We start from the raw sequence: 14,146 nt of genomic DNA, 5'->3' as shown, positions 1-14,146 counted from the left end.
CATGTACTAACTAGTAGGCACACAAGAGGCAGGCCAGAATCAGAATTCAATGCAGCACAAACACACGAACTCCATTTTACCTGATGCACAAGGCAATTTGCACGGCCATTTCCATGTATACACTCTTCCAAGCTAAAAAGGAAACCTCGGGATTTTTTGTATGAGCGATCGACTGAACCAGCATCCTGAATTAGGCCCAGGAACACATCTATAGCCAGTGGCACGGTTTTAAAATAGGTGTCAAGTGAGAAAATTGGCTCAAGCCCAACAAGCTGAGTTGCTGCACTAGTACCAGCTGAAGTTTCTGAAGTCTTCAAGGGCAGCCTCTGGTAGAGGACATTAGTGACCTCTATATTTGAGGGCAATTCCACAGAACTGGAATTGGGCATATTGCCACTTTTTAAATGACTGTAGCCATAAGCAAATGTTTACGTTAATATACCCACTGGAAAGAGAACATCTCCTACTACAAGACTATCTATCTATCTATCTATATTTAAACCCTTAAATATTCTAGTGTCTGAAATGCACAAAATGTTGGTAATGGAATAGAAATGTCAAAAAATCTGATTGCATCACTGGAGTATTTCCCACATTTCAGACACTATCTATACTTTTTAAGGGTTTTGTAAAAATAAATATGGCCTTATAATAAAATATGTTCTCTTGCCAGTAGGTATATATAATTTCAACTTGAAGATTTGCTTATGACTACAATCTTTGAAAAACTTCCCTGATTCCCTTACTCTTGGAATTGCCCTTAAAGCATTTTATGGACAATTAAAGGACAGTGGCCAGGTCTCTTATCTTCTAGGAGTGCAGGCAGGCACAGCTGGCATATCAGCAAAAACCCAACGCTGTAAATCAGGGTATGCAAAAATTTGTTTCCCAATACTCAATAATATTGGATCAAATTGGTTATTTAAGCACCTGTCACTAAGGTTGTATGTAGAAGCTTCCAGGTTTCCTCCCTGGCATCTCCAAGATAGGGCTGAGACTCCTGCCTGCAATCTTGGGGAAGCCGCTGCCAGTCTGTGTAGACAATACTGAGCTAGATGGACCAGTGATCTGACTCTGTATAAGGCAGCTTTCTATGTTGTATCAACTTTTTATGCAAAACTCCTATCAGCAGGGAGGACTGTTTATCCGGCTAAACCTGATCAGGCAGTCAGATGAAGCTTTCTATGCAGGTGGAATACCTGTTGGTGCTTGAGCAATGAGCCTTACTTGAAGAACAAGTATTGACAGGGCAGATCAGTGTCACAATTACAAAAAGACATTCTCTTTAAACTCAAGGTTTTCTTTCAATTCAGACTTTACTTTTCTTTTTAAAAATTCATGAACTCAATAAATTACACAATCACCCCTCCCTTTTTATAAATTCTTCACAAAATAGAGAGTTTATGATTTATAAGGAAATGTTTTCTTTCTGAAGTGCTGATGAATATCTTGACTTTTGTGTCACGCTGGTGGATTGTTTTGTAGCTGCTACAATAGTTTTGATTTAAGATATTTTACAATTACCCAAAGCAAACACAAGCAACAACAACAGAAGTTACATACACGGAGAGAGAAAGACCTCAGGGCTAATAATTCAGTGAATAACGAATGGAACAATTAAGTTAGCATTCAATGCCAAGGGGCAAAGCACCATGAAGGGAGGTGACCTGGGGACCTTCCCAACATTTTAAAAAGTAGCAACCAGTGCAATTTGGGCAGTAATGATTTTTCTGTGTGCTAGAGCAAGTTAGAGAAAATGTATACGTCTATCACTAGTTTCTGCACTGCGTTTAAAAAGCACATGCATTAATGTATCCCAAAACCAGGACTTGCTGAGAACTTGCAAGTGCCAAGAGCCTTGTACACCAGGGGGTCTCAAACCTGGACCCCTAGATGTAGTTGGCCTACAACTCACATCATCCCCAGCCACAATGGCCTTTGTGATGCGAGTTGTAGGCCAACAACAACTGGGAGCACAAGGTTGGGAACTAGGCTATACATGGAGGAAGAATTCCTGCTTTTCCCACTCTTCAAGAACTGCTATGTCCCTACAGCTCATTCTTTTGCTTTAACACATGCCATCAGCTGATGTACGATGGGATGCCAGGTACCAAGACAAAAGATCTATAGGAGTGCCTATTTGCAATATAACCTTGTCTCTAAAGGCACAGGTGGCACTTTTAAGAGTAAAGAGTTTATCACCTCTGAACATTTACAATGTAAGTGCACAGAATTCAAACTTTTGTGTCTTACCTTTACAGGTAAAGACACAAATTAAATTAATGAATTAAATCAGTTGACACAATACAACTTCAAAGTCAGACAGAATATACCAATTGTTACCACCAGTATTCCCTTTAACAGGGATTCCCAGCAGTTGTTGACTACAACTCCCAGAATCCCCAAGACAAAGCCACTGCAACTGGGGGTTCCAGGAGTTGGAGTCAACATCTGGGAATCTCTGTTAAAGGGAAGACAGCTTACCACCTAAAATTCTGTCCCGAGTATGTCTCAACAATGTATCAGGTCACCAGTGTGACATTTCCTGATTTTGTTTGGCAAGATTTTCGATCCAAAGAGCTAAGAATTTCCTTTCCATTTTGAGCAAAGGGGTAAGTTTCCAGTCAGGGAAATATCTTCCTTTGAAAGGCATCTTGCTTAATACGGACAAACCAGCTTAAGAAGCAACACACATTTTCTTGTTCTACCCTTCAGACACACACACTGTTGAACAACAATTACAAAGTACAACCAACTCCAGCGCATTTCATTGGGGGTGGGGGGAGTCAATTTCACATTCTGGTCTCCAGGCTGTAGCTGACTGCATCAAGAATATTTCAACCCGAACAATACGCTATTTTCAATGACTAAGATGAATAAATACACACTGCCACCGTTCCCTATGGAAATTCCTGTTACTCATGAATCAAAATTTTGTCTCAGACTATCAAGCACTGTTTAAAGAAAAGAAAAAGAGGGAGAAAACCAAAACAAAAAGGTGCAACCCTGCTTACTGCACCCAGAAAGAGAAAGATGAAATGGGAATAGCCTGCACCCCCACAGCTTGAGGAAAGGTAGTTGCTGAATGCTTCCAGGTAAGGCGCAGGGAAGGAAAGCTTGACTTGAAGAGTCCTGAGGACAGTGCTGATGGGGCACCAAGGTGCAGGGTGAGGCAGGGGAAGACCATACATCCGCCATTGGAGTAACTGCTTCACCCTGCTTTCTGCCTAAGGGGCTAGCAGGATTGTGCCAAGAGTTCTGCCTCTAAAATCCAAAATTCAGTGCAAAAGAATGAGCACTCTTACTTTGTGCAGAGAAGCAACCTCCCAACTGGCAATGTTTTCTAACAGGAGAGAATCAATTGAACCTGGGTACTTAAGTGAAACACTGTTTTACTGGGGTGGGTAGTAACTAACCTATATGCTTGGACAACAAAGTTATGAAAACATTTCCATATTTGCGCAATCATTTGCAGAATCTAGCAGGAAGAGTTTTTCTCTTGTTTCCCATGATTTAATTAAAAATAAAAAATAAAGTTAGTCAGAACAACATCCTGCAGGTACTGCTGGATACCAAATGCAAAGGCCAGAGACAACAGTCAAATCAACAGCAACACTATTAACCTAGAAAAATGAAACTGAATGCTTAGTGACCTAACCATGGCACTGGCAGATGACTGCAGAAATGTGCTAATTTACCTATGTCTGCCAGCTGCCAGAACTAAAATATTCTCCTCACAGTAGCTCAATGCTTGAATAAGAGGATCACTTTGCATCACATTCAATGCCTTCAAATTTCGTTTTTCCTTAAAGGAAAAAAAGGGGGTGAAGAAAATTACAATATGTTGGGTGGGTGAAGAAAATTACTATATGTTGTAGGATTCACAAATGAGCCACAATTACCCAGATCTATGCCAGATAATATAAATAACAGGGTTATTTTCACCATGTTTGTGGTGGGGTGGGTGGGAGACAGTCATTCACACCGACATAAATATATACACATTTTTACTCTACAAAGTTGAATGATCTGCATTACCAGCATGCAAATCTCCTCTTCTGTGGGCATTCCAAATTTTGCAATAGGAAAGCGGAATGTCTGAAATATTCCATAATGTATTTGTAGAAAGCCATAATCTCCTAGTTTGTCAATTTCCCTGGCCAGGTGGATAACAAGACATCTGTAGCTCAGGAATATCCACATTGGGGATATACATTTATGAGTACTGAAACAAAAATGGCCACCTGTAGCTTTGTTTACAAACATGAACAGAAATGCAGTGGATAACACATTGAACCCTGACACCTTGAATTGGGGTTGGTCTGGTTTTTGCTTCCACAAAATGTTGCACCATTACAGACACAACTCTGACAAGAGGTCACAATACTCCAAAGGTCACGTGTCCCAATTGCTGTCTTTAAAGGCAATTTTGACTAATCGGAGTTCTAATTCAAAAGCATCTGGACGGTCTTGTGGATTAGCAGCAAGCATTTCCTTTATCAGTTGTTTCATACGAGCATTCATTGACTTTTTCTTTACAGGAATGAGCAGTTCCATTTTCGGATTTTCCAGCAATGCCTCTCCGACAGGCACAATTTCAGTCCCTTGTTTCACATAACTCCCTAACAATTCTTTCTTTGTTTCTGTGTCTATGAAAGTGATCCTTTCCAACATTGCCCAGATTATAATCCCCAATGCAAAGATGTCTGCTTTGGCAGTGTAGTGACCTTCCCAAACTTCAGGGGCCATGTAGAAGTCTGTGCCACAAGCCGTCGAAAGAAAACATTTATTTACGTTGACAGGCTCTTCTGGGTTTTGCCCCGAAGCAGAGCAAACCTTACTTAGCCCAAAATCAGCTACTTTCAAAGTGGGTTCCAAGTCGCTAGCATCCATCCTACTTTGAGAAATCAAGATGTTGTCAGGTTTGAGATCACGGTGGATGATCTGGTTTTTGTGCAAGAAAGCCAGGGCACTGCTGAGCTGAAGCATGAAGCTGGTGTTGGTCTTACGGCTGGGCTTTCTGGAAAGAAGGTATTCATTCATATCGCCTCCATCACAGAAATCCATCACAAACCAAAGGTAGTAGGCGCTTCTGGGATCAAAGGCAATTTCACCTTTTAAGGAAGTCTCTACAAGCTATAATATGAAAACATGTCATATGTATTTGTTCAACAAGCACAATACAAGTCAGAAAGCAGTTCTTGATTTTTAAAATGCTGCAACAGTCTCATATTTTAATGTACCTGTCATGAATAAACCTAGCAGGGTAAACACACTAAAAGACAGTTCATGCAGTTCTAATTAGGGTAAGGCAAGTGTCTGGAAGAGAAGAGCTGGGTCGGATGGCACTGTCCTACCCAGCTCTCATACACAGCAATTTACTGAGATGGTGGGGGGAAACCATCCAACCCAGCACCCTTCTTCTGGACTACTACTTCCTTCCCTTTTAACCTTGTTGTTTCCCTTGCACATGATCACAAAATGAGAGTTTGCACAACTCCTGAAATAGCGTAGGACACTTGTCCTAGCCTAATTATAATTGTGTGAATGAGCATTAAGATTTTTTATAAGGTTGGAATTTCTATTGTTAAATGGAATTTCTACCATTCTTTTTGTTTTCCTTAAGCAGTATTTTCAAAAGAAAAGCACAGGCATCACATACCTATAGTAGTATAGCGTCTCATCCACTCAGCTAACAGTTCGCATAAAAATATCAACACAATTAAGGCCCCACACCAAATCACAGTTTGTGCTAACCATAGTCTAGAACCCAAACCAAGACTGAGCTTTCAAACATACAAATAATCCAAAGCGGATTGTCTGAGCTGGTATTCCATCTGCTCAGCACAAATGGAGTCTAGAATGTAGGACTCAGGACCTCTGGAGGCTGGGCTTATGGTTTGTACACCCACTTCAAGCCATGCTTTCAAGGTGGAGTATGCTAGAGGATTGCACACCACGGCATCAACTGACAAACATACCAAACCACAGCAAAGCTTCATTTACCACGGTTTGATGCAAGGTTTGGATGAAGCTGCCCTATTCTGTTATCAGCACTACCAACAGATAGACAAAGGACAAATCAACCTTTGACAACAGAACTCTGAATTCTGAAACATACTCTGTCCTCCAGCTGAGTGGATGAATGCCATCAGGCTAACACAACAATCAAAATGCAGAGCTACGGAAATTAGGGGCTCTTGTTTTTGTTCTCAAAGTTCTTTTGAAGTGCTCACAATTTACTGGCTATTCTCTATGATGGGATGGAATGTAGGTTGCTGAGCAACTCTTTTCACAATCCACTTGACATTAAATGAGGCTAACTTCCTTAACAAGGGGCAGCAGCCAGACCAAGTTAGTCATTAGGCCTGTGCAATTAGAAGTGTAGGAATGTCCCATAGCCCGATCCCGCCCCATGTGGAGGCAGCGGGGCACTTGCTCCAGGTAGTACAGTGGTGGGGTCTTTAATGCCTGACCAAGCACTGGTGCAGGGGAGGCTGGGCAAGAGAGTGCCAGGAGCGTCCGTGGGGAGAGCAAGGAGTCATGCAAGGGAGGCTGAAAAACAGCACAGGGAGGCCTGGGTATCGTAGTTCCTCCCAGAGCTTCTCCATGGGAGGAATTACATATAGCTCTGGGAGCAACTACAGTACCCAGGCATCCACACTGTTTCCGCCTCCCCATGCTCAATCTCGGCGTGACTCCCCACCATCCTCATGGACCCTCCCAGCATTTTCTCCACTCACCCAGCCTTCCCTACGCCAGTGCTGGGTTGGGCATTAAAGAACCCCACCACTGTGGGAGAGGAGAGCTGGTCTTGCGGTAGCAAGCATGACTTGTCCCCATAGCTAAGCAGGGTCTGCCCTGGTTGCATATGAATGGGAGACTAGAAGTGTGAGCACTGGAAGATATTCCCCTCAGGGGATGGAGCTGCTCTGGGAAGAGCAGAAGGTTCCAAGTTCCCTCTCTGGCAGCATCTCCAAGACAGAGCTGAGAGAGATTCCTGTCTGCAACCTTGGAGAAGCCACTGCCAGTCTGTGAAGACAATACTGAGCTAGATAGACCAATGATCTGACTCAGTATATGGCAGTTTCCTATGTCCCTATGTACTACATGGGGCAAATGCTCTCCGGTCAACTGCCTCCACGTGGTGGGGCAGGGAATTGCACTATGGGCCATTCCGCCATTTCTGGCTGCACAGGCCTATTAGTCATGACTAACATGTTTCATTGATTCCAATGGTGCTTAGTCTCAACTAGCCTGGATGTTACCCTTACCTGAAATGTCTTTTTCCAGAATGTCAAGGGCTGGGGGTTGATGCATTCTGATCATGTATGCATTTTAGTCATTACTATGGTTGACCATAGTAGCAGTAGCAGCTCAAGATCTCTGCGTGTCTGAGGTAGTGCGCCAAATGCTCTTACCCCTTTCCCATTTCTTAGAATAGGAAGCAGGAGGGCATCTTACTGTCTTACTGGCCCCCCAATAATCTGGCATCTCCCCTTGTCTCATGGAAGGGCCGCTCTTGAAAAGTACAACGGCTTAGAGAAGAGATTAATAAGGGATAGGGTTAAGAGAGCAGTTTTAGTTTTTTGTTACCTTTTTATTATTGTTTTATTTTTAAAGAGCTGTCATATGACCAAGTGTTTGGGAAATACAGGACTATGCATTAAAGGAGAAGAACAATATATATCATTAGGGCTGATTACATTTCCTGATCCAGGGATAACTTTTTAAGTGGCTGCATGCAAAAGTTACATCAGAAAGAATGATTAAACATATCTTTTCGCCCCCTAGTGAATGGGGATTGGCAATTGTAATTCCTAAACATATCTTTTTCCAGGATGACTGATGCTCAGAGTAATCTTCCTTACAATGCCACTAACAGTCAAAGTGTCATGTCAAAATAACATTCTCCAACATAATGGAGGCACAGCAGTTGCTAATCCCCATTCCAAGCACTCATTTAGCAATAAGTTTAATGTTGTGGGAAGACCTTCTGCAACTGAGCAGTGGTTTCCTATGTTTAGTTCCTCTTTCAGACCCAGCTGAAGTTTAGCAAATCATTCAAACTTGTACTTACAAAGTCATGGAAGTTGAGATGGCTACACTGAGATCATCAGATATCATTTGAAAGCCCACAGTTTTGAGCTGCTTAGCTGTGTGACTTTGGTTAAACCGGCCAAGAATATTAGCAGAAGCAAATGTACTGCATGGAAACGTCTGAGAATACTTTGCACCATGCATGTAGCTAACTGTCCTTGCTATATAGGCTAACAGAACTCAAAAAGGGGGGAAAGGATTAACTCATACCTCTTCTACTACCTGCAACATTTACCTGTAAATAAAGTGAGGAACTGGAACCATGTGACATCTTCTGCACCATACCATCCTTTTGCAAGATGCATTCCTCCAGATGAATAACATTGGGGTGTTGGCTCTTGATGCTGCTAAGTGCCCAAAACTCACGCAGGGCTAGCTCTACATTCTCTGGAGCGTGGCACCGAATCTTTTTTACTGCAACACGTGCTGACGTTTTCCTCACAACTGCTTCGTATACCACACCATAGCTGCCACGACCAACCTCCCGTATTAGATCGTATTTTGGCTGGCTACTCACCATCTTCAAGGTCAGGGTGTCTAGAAGAAAGGAAAAAGCAAAAGGTTTGAGGAACTTGTGAATGATCTGCATCCTATCACAAGCTAACAACAACTCCGTCACTTGCAACCCAGTAGCACAGATATGCCTCATGCACATCTCCACCCAATTTAGTCCATGTCTGGCACCAGTGGCTGTTGCCCATATAAGAACACTACTCATGCTGTAAAGGTTTTACAGACATAAAATTTAGGGAAGCAGTGCCACTACACCCCATTCAGTGTTCCCTCTAACAGGGATTCCCAAATGTTGTTGACTACAACTCCCAGCAACCCCAGCTGTAATGGCCTTTGGCTGGGGAGTCTGGGAGTTGTAGTCAACAGCATCTGGGAATCCCTTTTAGAGGGAACACTGGCCCCATTCCAATGACATGCAATTATTCATCAGAAGTACCTTCCTATTCCACACCTACAGGAACTTTGAATAATACCCTTTTACTAATTAAATTGACATAGAAGTTGTCATTCTTTTTGCCACGACAGTCTAACAGAGCTACTCTTCTGGAACAGATATCCAGGTACTGTCAGTCAGGCATATTAAGATGCAAGAAGCTACAAAACAGACATTAATGTCATAAACACAAGGAAGAACTAACAGACAAGCCCATACAAGCACAGGAAGACAGTGAATCTCTTCTACAGTTCCATGCTTTGGACAGGAATGATTGGGTTTAAATTATGGGAAGGTACATTTCAGGCCATACACTCAGAAAAGCTTGCTACAAAGTCAGATCGGCAGTTAAAAAAAACCCTTCACAAACGGATGTTGCTGGATCTCCTCTAAGAAAAGGAGAGAAAACTATAAAAATGTGGTAAGACTGCCAACAAAGCAAGACATTAGTACAGTTGGAAACCTAAGAACTGCAGAGCCATTGCCATACTGCTTATAACGCTCAGGGTTGGCAACTGTGCAGATGTGTTCTTACTTGCTCAGCCCTTCTTTCCATGCCCCACCCTCAGCTCATGATGTGTGCATATACCAGGTAGTGTTGTATACCTCATCTATGCACAACACACCAGTCTCCACTACAGATTGGTATGCTTTCCTGCTTTGGTAGCAAGACACACAGTTTTAGTAGCTTCTACACATATGAAAACCGGGGGGGCTAGAATTGTATCTGTAGTATCCCAAAGATAACCACACACATTTTCTAGATATTACACTTTGAGGCACAATTGTTTTGCAAAACCCCAACACACATCAAGTAGCATATCTTCAAGGCTGTCACTAACTTTGTGGGGAACTGCTCTTGCACCATCCAAACCAAGTATACCCCAAGCTTGCCTAGCAAACCAGAAACAAGAGGTGCCTGGGTGGCTTTACTTTCAGTTGTGCTGAAGGAGTATCAGCAGCCGCTGCTATTATCTCTGCACCACTATTAAAAAGCCACAGGAACCCAGGCTTCTCCTGCAAAGATTGGGGCGGATGCAGACTCGCCGCCGCCGCCACCACTACCGCCTGCTTTTCAAACAATGCAACCCAACAGGGTTGGCTTCCATGCAGAAGTGCAGAGGAATGCAACCCCGGCCTGCCATTTCATTAGATCAAGGAAAGTGTGTATACAAACAAAGGCACACTAATCAGAGGCCACAATTGGCTGCGGGTGCCGGCTGATCAGTCTTGGCCTGCTCTTGGGCTGGAGAAACCAGAAGGCGAAGCCTTTCACCGATAACAAGTACTATCCGCTGCCAATATCGGCAGATCCGGCGAAAGCCACGGGACGGGCCGCCGGCAGCAGCAGCACCCTGAGCTCACCCTCTGCCCGGCTGCAGCCGACTTCCGAACGGTGACGTTCAGCGGGCTCTGCAGCAGCCATTCGCAAGCGCCCCTCTCTGACCTCCCGGCCGGCTTTCAAACCCTTCAGGGAGCAGGCCAGGCCGGTGGCGTGTTCTCCTCTCCCGCTGGCCATCCTGGAGCCGACCCGGGCTGGCGGCCGCGTAACGTGTGAAACCTGCCTCCCGCCGAGACGGGGCCACGGAGGACGCCACCAAGCAGGCCGCGCGGCAGCCCAGGGCCGTCAGCCAGGGCCTGCCACGGGGCCTATTCGAGGCGCTCAGGGAGCAGCAGCGCGGGCCGGGATCTCCTCAGGGCCTGGGGCTCCCGAGCCTCTCGGAGCTCCACCGCGCGGCGCTCCGAGAGGCCTCCCGGCCACCACGAGCCTCCGGAGCGCCGGACGCGGCTGCCCAAGCCCGGAGCCCTCGCCGCTCAGGCCCTGCGGCCCCTGTCAGGTTACCTCAGAGCCGCCGCAGCGCTCTCTGCTCCTGGCCGCCATTATCAGTCTTCCCTCCCCCACACCGACTTCTCCCTCGCTCGCTCTCCTGGGCTCGCCGAGTCCGACACACCCCCTCCTGGGCGAGCGCGCGCAGCCAAGTCCTCCACCCTCCGATTGGCCGAGGGGAGGCAGGAGGGGCGGGGCCTCGTCCGCCCTCGCCGGGCGGAGCGCGCGCAGGCCGCTCCTGATTGGCTGTGGCGCAGAGAGCCGGTCCATGGCTCGCTCTTCCTCTTCGTTCGCGCTGCGTTTCAAGCGCTGGCTCGCTCGCCGTTGCCGCAGTCGCTAGTTCGGGGGTGTGCTGCGCGTTTCCCCGTTTGCTGCTTTTCTGCGTGCCGAGTGCGGAACGCTGCAGCGGCTTTATTTTTTTTATTTCCTTTCATTTCAAGAACCCATTTCTGCATGCATACATGCTCGTGCCTTTTTCTTCCCTCTTTCCCGATTTTTAACCCCGCCCCCCCCGCTGAATTAAACCGCTTCCTCCTTTTGCTCTTAATTATTTTGTAATTTATTTTTTCTTTCTGCCATCGGAGAGCGCAACGCGGCTCCACGGGGCGCCTCTCGGGCTGGCTTGCAGGGCGGCGGAGTGGATGACGACCTCGCCAAAGGAGAGCGTGCGCCTTTCCCCCCGCTTCCCTTTTGCCTGCGCGGCGTGGAAAGGAGAGCGGAGGATTCGTAGTTTTTTTTGGGGGGGGGGGTTAGTGCGGGGTTCAGCAGCACCCTGCCGGAAGGGCGGGCGGGCGGGCGGCGGGGTAGACACGCTTGTTGTCTTCGTGTGAGCATAAAGCCAGCCAGCCCAATGAGACGAGCGGGCGGAAAGAGGACGGGTGGCGAGAGAGAGGCGCCCGCCCGCGGAGCGGCTCTTACGGGCGATCGCAAGGCTGCGCGCGTTGCTCGGTGAATAAAGGAGGTTGCGCAGGCATGAGGAGGGAGCGCGCGCGGGGCGGGCAGGCTGCCCGCACCTATTCGCCCCCCTCCCAGCACGACACTCGGAGACACAGGCCCCCGCGCAACTAGGCGGTGCTGAGGCCTGCTCCAGTGGGACGCCGCAGGAGGCCGCTCGCCGCCCCTGCTCCCCGTACCTACCCCGTGCTGCCCCCTGCTTGCGTCAAACACCTACCGTGGCTGTCACCCAGAGGTCCCGCTTTTCCCGCTGGATTTGTGTGCATGGCTCATATTTGCTTCTCTTCTGCAATTAGATGTTGGCAGATCTTTTTTTCTCTTAACAGAAGTCTCCTGTTTATCTACCTTTCTTTGTAGATAAGGAGTGGGGGGGGAGCCCTCGTCAGAGCAGGACAGGTGGTGGTTGTTTTGCAACGTGGGGAAGGTGGGCGACACCTTTTGTTAGCCCCCTCTCGCTATGCAGTGGGGACATGCTGCTCTTAGCTGCTGCAGACACCTAAGGTGGCAATCATGGTAAGATCTTGCCCACCCCTCTCCTCCAGAGGATCGAGGGCTGTTGGTATCTTCCCTTAAAGGGACACTGTCTTCTAATTTTTGCCTATTAGAGAATGAAATCATTTATTTCGGGCCTGTGCGTTTATGAGAGTGTAGGTGAACTCTAAGGGCCAGGATTCCCAGCCTTGGGTTTCCAGATGTTGGACTACAACACCCATCATCCCTATCTGCAGTGGCTGGGGAAGATGGGAGTTTTAGTCCAACATCTGGGGGTGATGAGAGTTGTAGTCTAACAACATCTGAAGATCATGGGAATTGTAAAAAGCCCACCGCTGGGGATAGTGGCCAGTGTTCCCTTTAATAGGAATTCCCAGATGTTGTTGACTACAACTCCCATAATCTCCAAGCAAAAGCCAGTGCAGCTGGGGATTCTGGGAGTTGTAGTCAACATTTGATTATCTCTTTTAGAGGGAACACTGGATGGTGGGAATTGTAGCTCAACATCTGGAGACCCAAGGTTGGGAACACCCAGACTAGGTCCACTGAAATCTCACCTGCTAACTCCAGAAGACTTTTCAAGACTCATTTGTCTCTCTTTAGCCTCATAGTGGTCTCATGGAAATCTGCACAGTTGATCCGCTCTGTGGCAAGAAGACTGAAGTTGAATCCAGACCCTGGAAGAACTGCACCTTTAAGAGTTGCACACAGGGAGAATTCTGCTAAACAGAATTCTCTGCACTGCAAGAGTTGGATGGGAAAAGCTGCACCTGGCAAAATTCTCTTTTCTGAGCAGCTTCTAAAGGCATTGCTTTGGGATCTGAATTAGTGTGGAATACTTAAATGGCACTAATTCAGATCCCAAAGCAGTGCCTTTAGGAGCTGGATAGGCTATAAGCAGAAGACTGCCAGTTTGAATCCCTGCTGGTACTATACAGGAAGATGCTGAAAGGCATCATCTCACACTGCACGAGAGGAGGCAATGGTCAACACCTCCTGTATTCTACCAAAAGAAAACCACAGGGCTCTGTGGGCACCAGGAGATGACTCCGACTCGATGGCACACTTTACCTTTACTTAAATTGCAAGCATGTATGAAGATACTTCTGAAGCAAAATTGGTGGTCGCTAAAACAACTTTCACAAATAGGATTGAAAGGTACTTGCAAACCTGCCTCTTAGAAGCTGAATTATAGAATCACAAGTTAGAATAATAGATTACATTGTTCAATGTCATGGACATGTCTGAAAGTGCTTTTTTATAATTTCCTCTTCTAGAGAGCTGCTGTGAAGTATTGGCTGATAGCTATTTATTTATATTAAAATAATATATATTAAGATATTTATACCTTGTATTTCTGTGGGGAAATGCACAACACAACAGTGTTTTAGTTAGCAAACTAGATGGTAATACCATCTGGAGGGTTCACAACCAGTTGGAAAACCATTCTTAAAGAGTGTCCATCATTAAAGGAGGGAAGTTTTGAATGGGATGCTACAGGCTTCTGTCTTTGGCTTGCTACTTTTCAACATTGCTAACAGTGACTTAGATGAAAGGATGGAGAGAATCCTCATCAAGAAGACTCAGGACAGGGCCTTTTTTGTGACTGCTCCAGGGCTCTGGAATGCACACCATGTCAAAATCAGAGCTTCTCCATCACAGGCTTTTAGTTAAAAACATTTTTAAATGGTTTTGATTGTTCTTATTCTGTTTTTATTGTTGCTATATTTTTAACCAATGTTCACCACCTAGAGAGAGAAAGAGAGAATGGAAAACTAGGCTGTAATGAACTAAATGAAATTTCAAACAAAATGAAACCAATACAG

The 14,146-nt window shown here is 45.8% G+C and overlaps 1 protein-coding gene across 2 annotated transcripts; it reads right to left on the bottom strand.

The window, feature by feature from the left end:
* Positions 1–1,308: 1,308 nt before the first annotated feature.
* Positions 1,309–12,204, bottom strand: PDIK1L (PDLIM1 interacting kinase 1 like). 2 transcript variants are annotated; one of them, XM_053268493.1, is made up of 3 exons: positions 12,046–12,204; positions 8,336–8,637; positions 1,309–5,136 (listed from the first exon to the last, which is right to left on the bottom strand). In XM_053268493.1, exons 1-3 carry the CDS (start codon positions 12,092–12,094, stop codon positions 4,396–4,398), a joined length of 1,092 nt encoding a protein of 363 aa, XP_053124468.1. In that variant the 5' UTR covers positions 12,095–12,204; the 3' UTR covers positions 1,309–4,395. The 2 variants fall into 2 exon arrangements, with proteins under 2 accessions (XP_053124468.1, XP_053124469.1); XM_053268494.1 differs by lacking the exon at positions 12,046–12,204 and adding an exon at positions 10,890–11,027.
* Between the last annotated feature and the right edge of the window lie 1,942 nt (positions 12,205–14,146).

Source organism: Hemicordylus capensis, chromosome 7 (assembly GCF_027244095.1).
Source record: "Hemicordylus capensis ecotype Gifberg chromosome 7, rHemCap1.1.pri, whole genome shotgun sequence".
NCBI lineage: Eukaryota > Metazoa > Chordata > Lepidosauria > Squamata > Cordylidae > Hemicordylus > Hemicordylus capensis.
This window is presented reverse-complemented; position numbering and strand designations above follow the sequence as displayed.

Coding starts and splice junctions, on each gene's coding strand:
- PDIK1L (XM_053268493.1), bottom strand. CDS start 12,094: ATGCACACAAATCCAGCGGGAAAAGCGGGACCTCTGGGTGACAGCCAC. Junction 8,638..12,045: donor ACCTCTGGGTGACAGCCACG/GTAGGTGTTTGA, acceptor CCTTTCTTCTAG/ACACCCTGACCTTGAAGATG. Junction 5,137..8,335: donor GTTCCTCACTTTATTTACAG/GTAAATGTTGCA, acceptor TTCATATTATAG/CTTGTAGAGACTTCCTTAAA.